We start from the raw sequence: 14,083 nt of genomic DNA, 5'->3' as shown, positions 1-14,083 counted from the left end.
GACCTCTTTGCATGTTTTTAAGACCTGCGTGGCATATCAGCTTTTGAAAAAGCATCGCAACCCTCTGGGTGAGCAAATACAAACCACATGACCGTCATCGTGATGACATCGGTGTGCTTTCCACACAGACTTTCCGGGAACTAAGGAAGCTTTGGATCTGGAGCACCAGAATCTTACAACTGCGATCTGAACGGGGATGCCTTAAGGTCAAAATTGTGCATTTTTAGAACGCTTAATTTGGGGACAAGGAAATTACAGATCTTAGGAGAGCGCTGCATTTCTGAAATTTGGGACTGAGGTTTAAAAATTCTAGAAACCTTTGTGTTTAAAGTTTAATTTCTTCCAGAGACAAGACACAGCAAGCTGATTTAACTTTGCGGGATCTTTCTCTGCCAAGCGTCTAGCACGGGCCTTGGAGGCACGCTGCCTGGTCCCCAACAGGTTCCCCCGGGGGAGCAGCAGCAGCAGCCTGAGCGTCACCCGCGTGGTGTCCTTAGGGGAGTTCACGGCAAGTTCATGGCAACTTAAAGACTAGTATAGAAGACGCTTCCAGAGCTGGTAGAACCACGAATGTTCATCAGTTACAGCAAACATTAACCGATTTTCTAATAATGCTGAGCCTAGCGGCCAGATCTACCAGGGGACACCAGGGATGGGAATGAGGAACTAGCAGGTGGCAGGGATGGGCCATGTAAACTAAGAACTTTGCGGCTGGCATATGTGACTTAATCGAGTCTCCCGCAAAGGTCGCATGATCCCCTTCTACAGATGAGGACATGGAGGGACACAGGAGCTCAAGTGGGATTGTTCACTCCTCGTTCTCTCTGTGGGGCGTCCTACTCAGGACTGCGCATGCGTGGTTCAGGAGATACGTGCACACGGGGCTGAGGACCTGCTGGACATCTGAAAAGCCAACGAACGTCAATCATTAACATGGTTACAGGATCTGAGGCTAGACCAACAGGAGACCCTGAAGACCGCTGTGCTGCGGTGGTAATGGGACCTCCCGCGCCCGCGCTGTGCAATCAATCGAAGGGCCCCTTGCTTTTGAGTCCTTCTACTCGGTCCGCACACGTTCAGGAGACCCACAGACCTGTTCATCTACATGCGAGAGCCACGGGGACAAAGTGGAAGACACCGAGGGTGATGACGAAAGCGTGGAAAAGTATTTTGCGAAGCTTCAATAAATAACAGAACACACAGCACACACCAAAACGAGAACATTTCCGTCTGCCTGTACAGACTGGGATGTAATTCATCACGGCTCTTCCCAGATATTAGTCATCTGCATATTTGCATTAAAATGTGAAACTTTAAAAAATATATACTATTGTTGGATACAGAGGAAAAACAAGATATTTCCTTTTGAGAGCCAAGAGCTCTTCTGAATTAAAGAGGATTTACCAGGACTCCAAGTGAAGGACAGAAGATAAAGCTGGAAGACGAGACATTCACAGGATCGAGGGCAGCCAGAAGGAGTAACGCCGCACACTCACTGCGAGAAGCCTCCTTTGATAACCAGCAGCGAAAAATCAAAGAAGTTACGTTCCCTCTGGACAGCAAGGTAAAATATTTCTCTTCATTGTGAAAGTGGTAGAAGGTCTGGCTTGTGAGAGACTGTACCATAATGGAATACATTTTTTAGCGCTTAAAGCAAGTAAAATATTTTTGGTATAAAAATGCATGGATCCCATCCTTTCTGCCTTTTGCTCCTGGTCTCTACACCCACTGCCAAACCAAAAACCTTCTAAGTTCTGAAAATAAAATCGTTCTTTATATTTTATTCCATACCCATTTGAAGGTTTTGCCTATTGAAACTGAATTGTAGACTTAATGAAAGTTTCTGCAAGCGTGACTGGCGGCGTGCTTTTTTCCTACGGTTAGACCGTAACTCTGAGCGACAAGCTACAATATGTGTCTCTCATTATGTGATCTGGAATCAAGGATTGGCTTTCCAGAATTGTGTGAGAAGATCCCAAACGTTTACAACTGAAAAAACAGAAAACAGACAGGTAGCGCTTGCATACCACCAGAGGTCTTCTGATGATGTCGTCTGTCATCACCCACTGGGGTGATGATCCTTGATTAGAACAATTATCCACTCAACAGATATTTTTTTTTTTTAAGATTTTATTTATTTACTTGACAGGCAGAGATCACAAGTAGGCAGAGAGGCAGGCAGAGAGAGAGGAGGGAGCAGGCTCCCCGCTGAGCAGAGAGCCCGACTCGGGGCTCGATCCCAGGACCCTGGGACTATGACCTGAGCCGAAGGCAGAGGCTTTAACCCACTGAGCCATCCAGGCCACCCAGGCACCCCTCAACAGATATTTCTGAGGCACTGACCCTATGTGGGGTGCTGGGCTGAGCACTGGTGAGTCAACATGGGACAAGGACCAATCTGGAATTTGTCCTGCAAGTTACAATTCCTTTTTTTTTTTTTTTAAGATTATATTTTGGGGTGGGGGGAGAGAGAGGGAGATCACAGGGGGAGAGTGAGGGGAAGAAATAGACCCCCACTGAGGAGGAAGGGCTGATGTGGGGCTTGACGTGGGGCATCGATCCCAGGACCCTGAGATCATGACTTGAGCTGAAGGAAGACATTTAACCGACCAAGCCACCCAGGCACCCCAGCAAGTTCCAATTCTTGCAGGAGATCACTCATTTCAGTAATTACAAAATGCTCTTATCTCCCTCTCTTCGTCATGTCCTAGGAAGGCTAGTGGTCTTGGAGAATCTGACGGGTCTTCAGAAATTTCTGTTCTACCATGTGAACCCAGATCCCTAAACCCAGGGGGTGACTGTGTCACTTCTGATCAAGGGACAGGAGCCAAGTCATCTTCCTCTGTTCAATGGAAGAATGACTCTATTTTGCTACAGAAACAGACTCAAAATGTGAGTTTAACATCTATGTTTCAATGGATCTGACTGATAAGGAAATATATCAGAAGTAATAATAATAATTAAAACTCCCCCCGGAAAATCAGATTTCCTTTCCTACTTTTTGAGATTGCGTGCATGTCCAGCATTTACAAATGGGTCTTTCTAACAGGTGTAACCATTTTTCCAAAGCACTGTCAGCTGTTTATGTGGAAGCAATAGATGCTTATCCCCTTATTTTACACTTGGAACAGCGTGTTTTTAAAATAATGCTCTGTTTTGTACCAGTTTTGTTCTTTTGATCTCTTTTCTCACAGCTCCGCTATTGTAAAACTCTACTTAGGAGCAGAAAGAATGAGTGATTGTCTCTGTTCTGAGCCAGTGGAAATGTTACTTTATTGTCCGCGTTAGCATCCCCGCTGAGCTAGGTATGACCTAGAATGTCTTCCCCGGATTTTCTGTCTTTTTTCCTTTGACTAATGGAAACAAAGCTTTTCCCAAGGATTCCAAATCAAGCCCCCAATCGAAGTCTTAATTGGCGACACAAAGCACAACCGCTGGGTGCTGGACAATTTCCAAAGGAGATTTTGTTCTTAAGCACCAGGCTGAAGAAAACCCAGAGGACAGAAAACAAACATATACCCATCCTCACAGTGCAGATGCCCCGACTTGGTTAATTTGGAACTCGGATTATAGAAAAATTCCTGCATGATTGTAAATATATTTGAAACGTCCTGAAAGCTATTTTATTCTTAATATTCAGGATGCCCAGCGTGCTTCTTGCTCTTTTCAGAATTCTCTCCTAATGAGAGATCTATAGGAACTTGACCACAGAGGAATAATTAGAGGCTACAGTTTGGGTTTCCAGCAGCCAAGTGGATGGGAACTCACATCCACGGATGCCCATAAAAGCCAGAAAAACAAAATTAATGGATCACCATGTTCTACCCTGAAAACCAAGAGTCTTGGACCCTCAATTGAGAAAACCACGTATTACTGGTTGGCTGCTTGACAACAGCTGATTAGACGAACCAAACTGATTACTCTGTAAAGTAAAAGGGGCGTCTGCAGAGGCCTTAGAATATTTCTGGAAGGAAGGTTATTGTTTAAGTGTTAACACGTATATAGGCACACAATGTGATGGCTACAAATAACCAGGCTTCCTCCCTCCCTCTCTTCTTTCCTTCCTTTCCTCTTAAACTAATCTTGCTGAGAGCAGTCACTAACCACGAGCTCTCGCGAATAAAGCTGACACAGGGGGCAGAGGACCCAGGCCTCTGCTCACAGCAGATGGCCAGTTCTGTCCTTGGAGTCCAGCCCCTGAGCCCCTAAATACCCAGCAGTCCTATCTCTCAGACCTGCTGCCACAAGGTCCCATCAGCTGCTCCCATCGGCACCCATGGGGGCATCTCAGAACATCGCTGTCCTGACAGCAGCACACAGACAGCATGGGGCATACAAGAGGAATCATTTCCAAACGGTAATTATATCAAGTGCTTTTTATGAGCCGATGTAAGTGCTGACCTGGACATCTGGGGGAAGCAGCCTAGCGTCGTGGGAGGAGCACGGGCTCTGGATGCACGTGAACCTGGGTCTGAGCCCCTTCCCAGCTCTGTGCCTGTGGGACCTGGGGACGTTTCCTCGTTTCTCTGAGCTTCAGTCTTCTTATAAAATAGAAATACTAATATCTACCTTGCAAGTCATTTTGAGGACTAGTGATACCAATATTAAAAACATGGTACTTTATATGCTTCTGTTATTATTGAAGAATGATTTCTGCCAGCTTCACTGACTTAGGGGGGCCCAAAGCACCCACGGATGCCTCCGTGTCTTCACACCCGGGGAGAGTGTCCGTCCGATTCCGGAGCCCCGCCTCACTTATCTGGTCAGTTTCAGAAACCTATTCCCCGGCCTTACCCTACTCTGAGTGCACGTTTCAAACACTAGAACTGAAAGTACAATTTGCCAGGAATTCTAGCATTTATGCCGCATTAATCTAGCATTAATCCTACGAGGTCTAAGAAAGCCATCCATAGTCTATAAAGTGAAGGGCATTATCACACTACATCAAAGTTACTTTGGACCAGAGAGAATTCTACAAAATCAAGGAGCAAGAATGCTGGACACAAGCTCTCATGAAATGAACTGAAAGCCAGAAATTGTGTTTGTATTTCAATTTTTCCTTTTTTTTTTTTGCCCTGAAAAAAGTTTTTATTTTATTTAAATTCCAAATACATAAGAGGTATAAATGATAAAATTCTATTTTATCCAGAATAAAGGAAAAGAATCTCTCATTTTCCATTAGTAATTTGCTACTTTATTTATTTTTTAAAAAGAAATTTTTTTTTGAGTAGTCCCCACACCCAATGTGGGGCTCAAACTTACGACTTCAAGATCAAGAGTTGCAGGCTCTACCGAATGAGCCAGGGGGCACCACAATAATTTGCTACTTTAAACAGTCACTCTTGAGGGGGTGCCTGGTGGCTCAGTCAACTGGCTAAGCATCCAACTCTTAATTTCGGCTCAGGTCAACATCCCAGGGGTGTGAGATCGAGCACCATGTTGGGTTCTGCCCTGGGCGTGGAGCCTGCTTAAGGGTCTCTCCCTCCTCCTCCATGTGCACTTGTGTGCTCTCTCCCTCTCTCTCTCTCTCAAAAAAAAAAGGTCACTCTTGAAATACAATGTCTCGCTCTTGAATAACCAATGTGTCGAAGAGGAAATCACAAGGGAATTTAGAAAATATCTATAAACAAATGAAAATAAAGACAAAACACCCTAAAACTGTGGGATGCAGAGAACACAATATGGGAGGGAAGTTTATAGCAGTAAAGATGTGCATTGAGAAGAAGGATTTCAAACAACAACCTAACTTTCTACCTCAAGGAACAAGGAAAAGGAGAACTGAAACAAAAGTTAATAGAAGTAAAGGACCTAATAAAGATTAGAGCAAAGATAAATAAAACAGAGGACAGAAAAAAAGAAAAAAAAATCAATGAAACTATACATTTTTTTTAAAAGATCAACAAAATTGACAAATCCTCAGCTAGACTAGGAAAAAAAGATAAGAGACCCAAACAACTAAAATTAGAAATGAAAGAGGGGATTTTATAGTGGATGCCACAGAAGTGATAAGAATTCTGTGAGACTACTATGAGCAATTACATGCTAACAAAGTGGATAACCTAGAGGAAATGGATCCGTTCCCAGAATCATACAACCTTCCAAGACCGAATCACGACAAAATAAAAACCCCAATAGACCAATAACTAGAAGGAAATTGAAAAAGTCATAAAAAAAAATCTTTCAACAAAGCGAAGCCCAGGGCCCGAGAACATCACCAGAGAGTCCTACCAAACATTTAAAGATGAATTAACACCAATTCTCCTCAAACTCGTTCAAAGAACTAAAGGGTGGGGTGTGGGGTGGGGGGATTCTTCCAATTTCATTTTATGATACCAAAACCAGACAAAGACACAGGAAGAAAAATTATTGACCAATATCCCTGATGAAGCTTGAAGCAAAAATCCTCAACAAAATGCCATCAAAGTGAATTCAACTGCACATTAAAAGGATTACAGGAGTCTCCCCCCTTTTCCATGGAGGACATGTTCTAAGACCCCCAGTGATGACCGAAATAGTGGGTAGAACCAAAGCGTATTTTAACAGCTTTTTCCTATAAGTACATATCTATGATCAAGTTTGGTCTATAAATTGGGCATAGTAAGAGATTAGTAACAATAATTAAGAATAAAATAGAATAATTATAACAATATACTATAATAAAAGTTATGTGACTATGGTCTCTGTCTCTCAAAATATCTCTCATTATTATCTCTTCTTTTTGTGATGATGTGACACGGTACCATGTCTATGTGATGGGCTGATGTGAGATGAATGAGGTAGGCACTGTGACATAGTGTCAGGCTACTGCTGACCTTCTGGTGGTATGTCAAAAGGAGGGTCATGTGCTTCATGCACTGAGGCTGACTATGGGCAACTGAAATTGCAGAAAGTGAGACCACAGGTAAGAGGGGACCATTAGACCATTGCCCAGTGGGATCTAGACCTGAAATGCAAGGATGGTTCAAAATACGAAAACCAATGTAATACACCACATGAACATAATGAAGGACAAATACCACATCCCTATCTTAATGGATGCAGAAAAAGCACTTGACAAAACTCAACATTCTTTCATGTTAAAAACTCTCAACAAATTAGAAATAGAAGGAAACTGTCTTAACATAATAAAAGTTCATAGCTTTTAAATTAAAAGCTCACAGCTAACATCCTATGCAACACTGAAAAACTAAAAGCTTTTCCTCTAAGATCAGGAACAAGGCAAGGAGATCCACTTGTGTCACTGCTGTTCTACACGGTACTAGAAATCCTAGCCAGCACAATTAGATAAGAAGGAGAAATGAAATCTACTGACTTTAGAAAAGAGAAGCAAAGTGATCTCTGTTTGCAGATGGCATGACCTTACACGTAGAAAGGCCTAAAGATTCCACACACACAAACATTTTAAACCTAATAAATAATTTAAGCAAAGTTGTGGGATATAAAAATCAGCAAAAACCAGTTGCATTCCTATACACTAAAAATGACTAACACAAAAAAGGAAAAAATCCCATTTGCTGCCCTATCAAAAAGGATAACATACTCAGGAATAAATTTAACTGAGGAAGTAAAAGACTTGTACATGAAAAACTATAAAATGCTGCTAAAAGAAATCAAAGAAGATATAAATAAGTGGAAACCCACCCCATTTTCATGAACTGGAAGACCTAATATTGTTAAAATGTCTATCCTACTCAAAATGATTTATAGATTCAATGCATCAACGTGGTATTTTTTGCAGAAATAGAAAAAAAAAATCCCCAAATTTAGAAGGAATCTCAAGGGATCCCAAATAGTCAAAACAGCCTTGAAAAAGAAGAACAAAGTCAGAGGCTTCAAAGCGTCTGATTTCAAAATAAGCTACAAAGTAACACTAATCAACCTGGTGGGGTATCTTTATTAGCACAAAGAGAGAAAAACAGGGGCGCCTGGGTGGCTCAGTGGGTTAAGCCGCTGCCTTCGGCTCAGGTCATGATCTCGGAGTCCTGGGATCGAGTCCCGCATCGGGCTCTCTGCTCAGCAGGGAGCCTGCTTCCTCCTGTCTCTCTGCCTGCCTCTCTGCCTGCTTGTGATCTCTCTCTGTCAAATAAATAAATAAAATCTTTAAAAAAAAAAAAGAGAGAGAAAAACAGATCAATGGAACAGAATAGAGAGCCCAGAAATAAACCCCTGAGTATGTGGCCAAATGATCTTCAGCAAGGGAGCCAAGAGCACATGACAGGAAAAGGACAGTCCTTCTCAACAAATGGCAAAGGGAGAACTGAATATCCACACGCAGGAGAATGAAGTTGGACCCTGACCTTAGACGATACACAAAAATTAACTCGAAAGGGGTTAAAGACCTAAATGCATGACCTAAAACCATAAAAGCCCCAGAAGGAAACGCCAGGGGAAATCTTTGGGATATTGTATTTGTCAATGATTTCTTGGATGTGGCATGAGAAGCAAAAATAGACACTTGGAACTACATCACAATTAAAAACTTGTGCATCAAGGAAACAACAGAGTAAAAAGGCAATCTATGTGATGGGAGGACATGTTTGCAAATGGTGTATCTAATAAGGAGTTCATACCCGAATACATAAGGAAATCCTACAGTTCTGGAAGAATGACAGGAAAAGGAATAATTTTTTTTAAATTTATTTGACAGATAGGGATAACAAGTAGGCAGAGAGGCAGACAGAGAGAGGAGGAAGCAGGCTCCCCGCTGAGCAGAGAGCTGGATGTGGGGCTCGATCCCAGGGCCCTGGGATCATGACCTGAGCCCAAAGCAGAGGCTTTAACCCACTGAGCCACCCAGGCGCCCCGAAAAGGAATAATTTAAATGATCACTTAAATAATAATTTAATTTAAATAATTTAAATAAATAATTCAAATAATTAACATCGGCAAAGGGCTTGAGCAGACATTTCTCCAAAGAAGACATACAACAGCCAACAAGCATATCACAAAATGCTCAATACCCAGGTAGCTGGCCGGCTCGGTAAGTAACGTCTGTGACTCTTGATCTCAGGTCATGAGTTCGAGCCACATATTGGACATAGAGATTACTTAAAAAAAAAAAAGATGCTCAATGTCACTTATTGTATGAGAAATGCCAATCAAAACCACAATGAGGTATCACCTCATATCCACTAGGATGGCCACTTGCAAAAGAACAGAAAATGACAAGTTTTTGGCATGGCAGGGATGAGAAGAAATTAGAACTTTTGTACATTTTGGTGGGTATGTAAAATGGTGTCGCCATTATGGAAAACAGTATGGCGGTTCCTCAAAACATTAAAAATAGAATTACCTTATGACTCAGCAATCCCACTTCTGGGTGTATACCCAAAAGAATTAAAAGCAGGATTGTGAAGAGCTATTGGTACGGCCACAGTAACTGTAGCATCATTTACAACAGCCAAGAGGGAGAAACAAGCCAAACGGCCATCAACAGTTGAATGGATAAAGAGAATGTGGGCTGTGGGGGTGTGGGGGTATGTGACACAGACTTAAGAAAGCAGGAAATCCTGGGGCGCCTGGGGGGCTCAGTGGGTTAAGCCTCTGCCTTCGGCTCCGGTCATGGTCCCAGGGTCCTGGGATCAAGCCCCATGTCAGGCTCTCTGCTCAGCGGGGAGCCTGCTTCCCCCTCTCTCCCTGCCTGCCTCTCTGCCTACTTGTGATCTCTCTCTCTCTGTCAAATAAATAAATAAAATCTTTAAAAAAAAAAAAAGAAAGCAGGAAATCCTGTGAAATGCCACAATATGGATGAAGCTGGAGGACAGGGTGCTACTTGAAAGGACTCCATCTCAAAGGGACAAATAAATACGATTCCATTCCTAGGAAGAATGGAAAGCAGTCAGAGTCACAGAGACAGAATGCAGAAAGGTGATCGCCAAGGGCTGGGGATACGAATTACCATTTAACAGGTGTAGAGATTCGGTGTTGTGAGGTGAAAAAGTTCTTCAAACTGAAGGTCCACAGAGGAGAGGAGGTGGGGATGGGGGAGGGCACTTGTCCTGATGAGCACCGGCCTTTGTGCGGAAGCACTGAATTGCTCTGCAAGCGATTCTCATCGAAACTAATACAAGCCTGTAGGTTCACTGGGTTGGAATTAAAATTTAAATAAATAAATACATAATTTTAAAAAGAAACAGAAAGAAAAGGTGAAAGTGTTCCTGAGATCTGCTGCACGACATAGTGCAGCAGTCCTTAACACTACTGAACTGTGCGCTTACAAATGGCCGAGATGGTACATTTAATGTGTTTTATAACAGATGGCAATCGGAATCCTAAAATAAAGTCAGCCTTGACCATCTTTGAAATCTAGGCCAAAAAAAAAAAAGGTAGTCCATATCTACTGTCGCCCGTTAGAATGCAGAAGAGGTCACTTCACGCTGATTAGAAAAATGATTCAAGCAAGTATCACACAGATACAACATGAGACTAAGAATGTCATTTTTAAGTTTCAAAAAGCCCTGCAAAATCAATTTTCTTTCTTTTTTTTTTTTAAGATTATTTATTTATTTATTTGATAGAGAGACAGTGAGAGAGAGCATGAGAGGGCAGAAGGTCAGAGGGAGAAGTAGACTCCCTGTAGAGCCAGGAGCCCAATGCGAGACTTGATCCCAGGACTCTGGGATCGTGACCTGAGCTGAAGGCAGTCGTCCAACCAACTGAGCCACCCAGGTGCCCCAAAATCAATTTTCTTAAAATTCCCAAACACTAAGTACATGAAACTCTATCTGATAAACACACAAGGAAAGTTGGCTTGTTCAGTGAGAGGACGAACACTATATATTTGAAAGAGAGAATGGGATGGCCACGTTTTCCTCCAAGTCACAGCCCAGCATCTGATCCAAAACCTGCAAGCCCGCTGGTGGTCCCTGTGCTGCCCAGAGCCTGCTCCCTGACCCGGCCCCTGCTAGGCAGTTGTTATGGTAATGAGCCCTAAGAGCTTCTACGGGTGGGCTCCTTACAAGCCCAGCAGGCAGCACGCTCAAGAATTTCTTTAAGGTTTTCTAGACTATATTACCATCAGGTGTTTAATTTTCTAGAACCTAACAGCTTAGACAAGTGGCCTGGCATATAAGATATGAAATTTTAATATGACAATCATGACATTATAGAAACGTTACAAGCAGACCATGCTCTATCTGACAGACAACATCCATATGTACAACTTCACCATTAAACACAATTTTAAAAGTATGAGCTTATCCAGATTTTATAGATAAAAAGTTAAGGTTGGTACGGCAATCTGAATTTTGCTCTATGCCAAGTATAAAGCTGGGAAGAGCATATCCTTTTTTTTTTTAAGATTTTATTTATTTATTGGAGAGAGAGAGAGCGTGAGCAGGAGGAGCCACAGGCAGGAGGCCCCCCCCCCCCCCCGCTGAGGAGGGAGCCTGATACTGGGCTCGATCGGGGAACCCTGGGATCATGACCTGAGCCAAAGGCGGGTATTGACTGAGCCATGCAGGCGCACCTGCATTTTTTTATTAGTTTTTTAAAGAGCATATTCATTTTAACACAGGTTACACTCCCATTTGTGTTTTCAAGAGACCCTTGAGCAAAAATACAAAATGGCACACTGTGGTGTTAGCCAAAGAGGTTTCAAAGGCAGTAAGATTAAGTCTAAAAGAAGCAGGAAAATACATTTACAGAGGTCCTGATACGGCAACACAGCAAATACTGTACTTTTGTTGAGTTTTAACTCAGATAACTGTCACATAAACAGGCAATCTTGATTTCAAACCTGAGCTGGAACACTTTTCGAGTTGGGTTAAGGCACTCGGTACCTACCTTTTGGTTGCGGCGGGCACAGCAGTCTCTTTCCTGGTCCCCGAGGGGGACGGTAGAGAGCCACTAGGTCTCTTTGGTAACACGGTGCCGTTGTGGACAGTGGTCCTTAAAGGCAAGGTCTGCGCCAGAGGTCTTGCTGTGAGACAAGCAGAAAACGCAATCAGAGCTTTCCTCCTTTGTCAAAGTAACGTTTTACAGAACTCAAGGTAGATGGGACGGCAAGGGACATCGATTTTAAAATGCAGGCAGAACTGACAAAGGTGCAAAGAGAACTCAGAGGAGACTGTCAACAAAGGGAGCTGAACAATGAGCCTGGACACAATCTCCCCCGCTTACGCAGAAACACACTCGAAATGGACCAAAGACCTGGGAGTACAATGCAAAACTGTAAAACTTCTCGATGAAAACACAGCAGAAAATCTGTGTCCTCGGGTTTGGTGACTTTTCAGATACAACACCAAAAGCATAGTCCCTGCAAGGAAAAAAAAAAAAATGATGGCTTGGACTTCATTAAAATTATAAAAATGTTTGCACTGTGAAAGACATTGTTACAAGGATGAAAAGACGGAGCTACGAACCGGGAGAAGATACTTGCAAATCACGTATCTGACAGAGGACTTGTATACAGAATATAAAAAAGAAGGCTGAAAACTCTGCAGGCAGAACACAACCGCCCAATTAAAAAAATGGGCAAAAGATCTGAACAGACACTTCACCAAAGAAGATCTACAGATGGCAAATAAGCATATGAAAAGATGCCCGACATCTTTTGTCATTAGGGAAATGCAGATTAAAACAATAATGAGATATCTCTATACACCTATTAGGGTGGCTAAAATCCAAAAAACAAACAAAATAGCGATTGCTGGCCCAGACCAGAGCACCAGGGACTCTCATTCATTGTTGGTGAGGGTGCGAAATGGAAGGCACGTTGGAAGACAGTTTGGTGGTTGTTAAATACAGTCTTAGGGTATGAGCCCATCATCGCGTGGCATGAGGTACTCAACTGATCTGAAAACTTATGTCTCTATAAAACCTATATTTAATACTTATAGCAATTGTATTCATGATGGTCAAAAACTGGAAGCAACTGAGATGTCCTTCAGTTGGTGAGTGGCTAAACAAATCGTGGTCCATCCAGACAATGGAACATGATTCAGCAAAAAAAAAAAAAAAAAAAAAGGAAAGAAAGGAAGGAAGGAAGCAATGCGCACGGACAGGGACGAGTCTTAAGTCCACACCGCTCAGTGAAAGCAGCCAGGCTGAATGGCTCCATCTGCATGATGTCACTGAGGCAAAACTACAGAGACAAAGACCAGACCAGTGGCTGCCAGAGGTTGGCCAAGTCAAGGTGGGAAGCTGAATTAGGTAAGATGCGAGCGCATTTGAAGGTGGTAATCTGTATGAGGTTGTATGGTGACTAGGTGACACCAAGCATCTGTAGAAACCTCCAGACTCTTACAGCACAAAGAAGGAAATTTAATGTATGCAGATGAAAATCCGTTAGGGCCTGGGGGAACCCATGATGGAGAAAAGAATGGAACTATGCCACAAGAATGTGCTCTAACCTCCTGGAAGGGGGTGGCCAGGAAGGTGCTGTGGAAACAGGGAGAGACTCTAAGATGGCCAAGGAGCCCATCTGTGCACTGTGCTTGGATCAGTAATGTTGTTTCCCACCGGGCATGGTCGGTCAACATCCCTGAAACCACTGTCATGCGCCCCAGCAGTGAACGATTAAGGAATGGCAAGGAAGATGGTGGGAACCCAGCTTCTCACTGTTGCACAGGGAGGGTACAGACAAGCAAGGGGGATGGCGCTGAATGAGCTGAGGGTAGAAAACCTCACTATGAAGCCATGTTTAGCCTGATGCAGCGACAGGTACAAATTATACCTATGTACGTAAACATGGGTCAGTAGAAACACACTTTTTTTTTTTTTTAAGATTTATTTATCTGAGAGAGAGAGAGAGAGAACATGCAAGTGGGGGGAGGGAGAGAATCTTCAAGCAGATTCTCCACTGAGCGTGGAGCCTGACATGGGGCTCGATCCCACAACCCATGAGGTCATGACCTGAGCTGAAACCGTGAGTCGGATGCTTAACTGACTGAGCCACCCAGGGGTCCCAGGATAAACATATTCCTCAGCTCTGCCTGCTGAGAATACTGAACGCAAGGGCATCCAGCACCCAAGCGCTGGTTACTAACACAATTCCGCAACAACTAAGAACCAGGACTCCTCGGGGAGATGCCCAGATCTGGGGCTGGGGCAGGGCGCTACATCATGAGCATGGAGCCACCTG

General features: G+C 43.2%; 1 protein-coding gene across 4 annotated transcripts in view; it reads right to left on the bottom strand.

The window, feature by feature from the left end:
- EML1 (EMAP like 1) overlaps positions 1-14,083 on the bottom strand; it is a 176,599-nt gene that overhangs the window by 47,869 nt on the left and 114,647 nt on the right. For all 4 annotated transcript variants that reach the window (XM_047737143.1, XM_047737140.1, XM_047737141.1 and 1 more), the window contains exon 3: positions 11,785-11,920. In XM_047737143.1, coding sequence (XP_047593099.1) covers positions 11,785-11,920 — 136 coding nt within the window. The remainder of the gene's footprint in view (positions 1-11,784; positions 11,921-14,083) is intronic.

Source organism: Lutra lutra, chromosome 7, assembly GCF_902655055.1.
Source record: "Lutra lutra chromosome 7, mLutLut1.2, whole genome shotgun sequence".
Lineage (NCBI taxonomy): Eukaryota > Metazoa > Chordata > Mammalia > Carnivora > Mustelidae > Lutra > Lutra lutra.
Note: the sequence above shows the minus strand (reverse complement) of the source record. Positions and strands in the feature narration are given on the sequence as shown.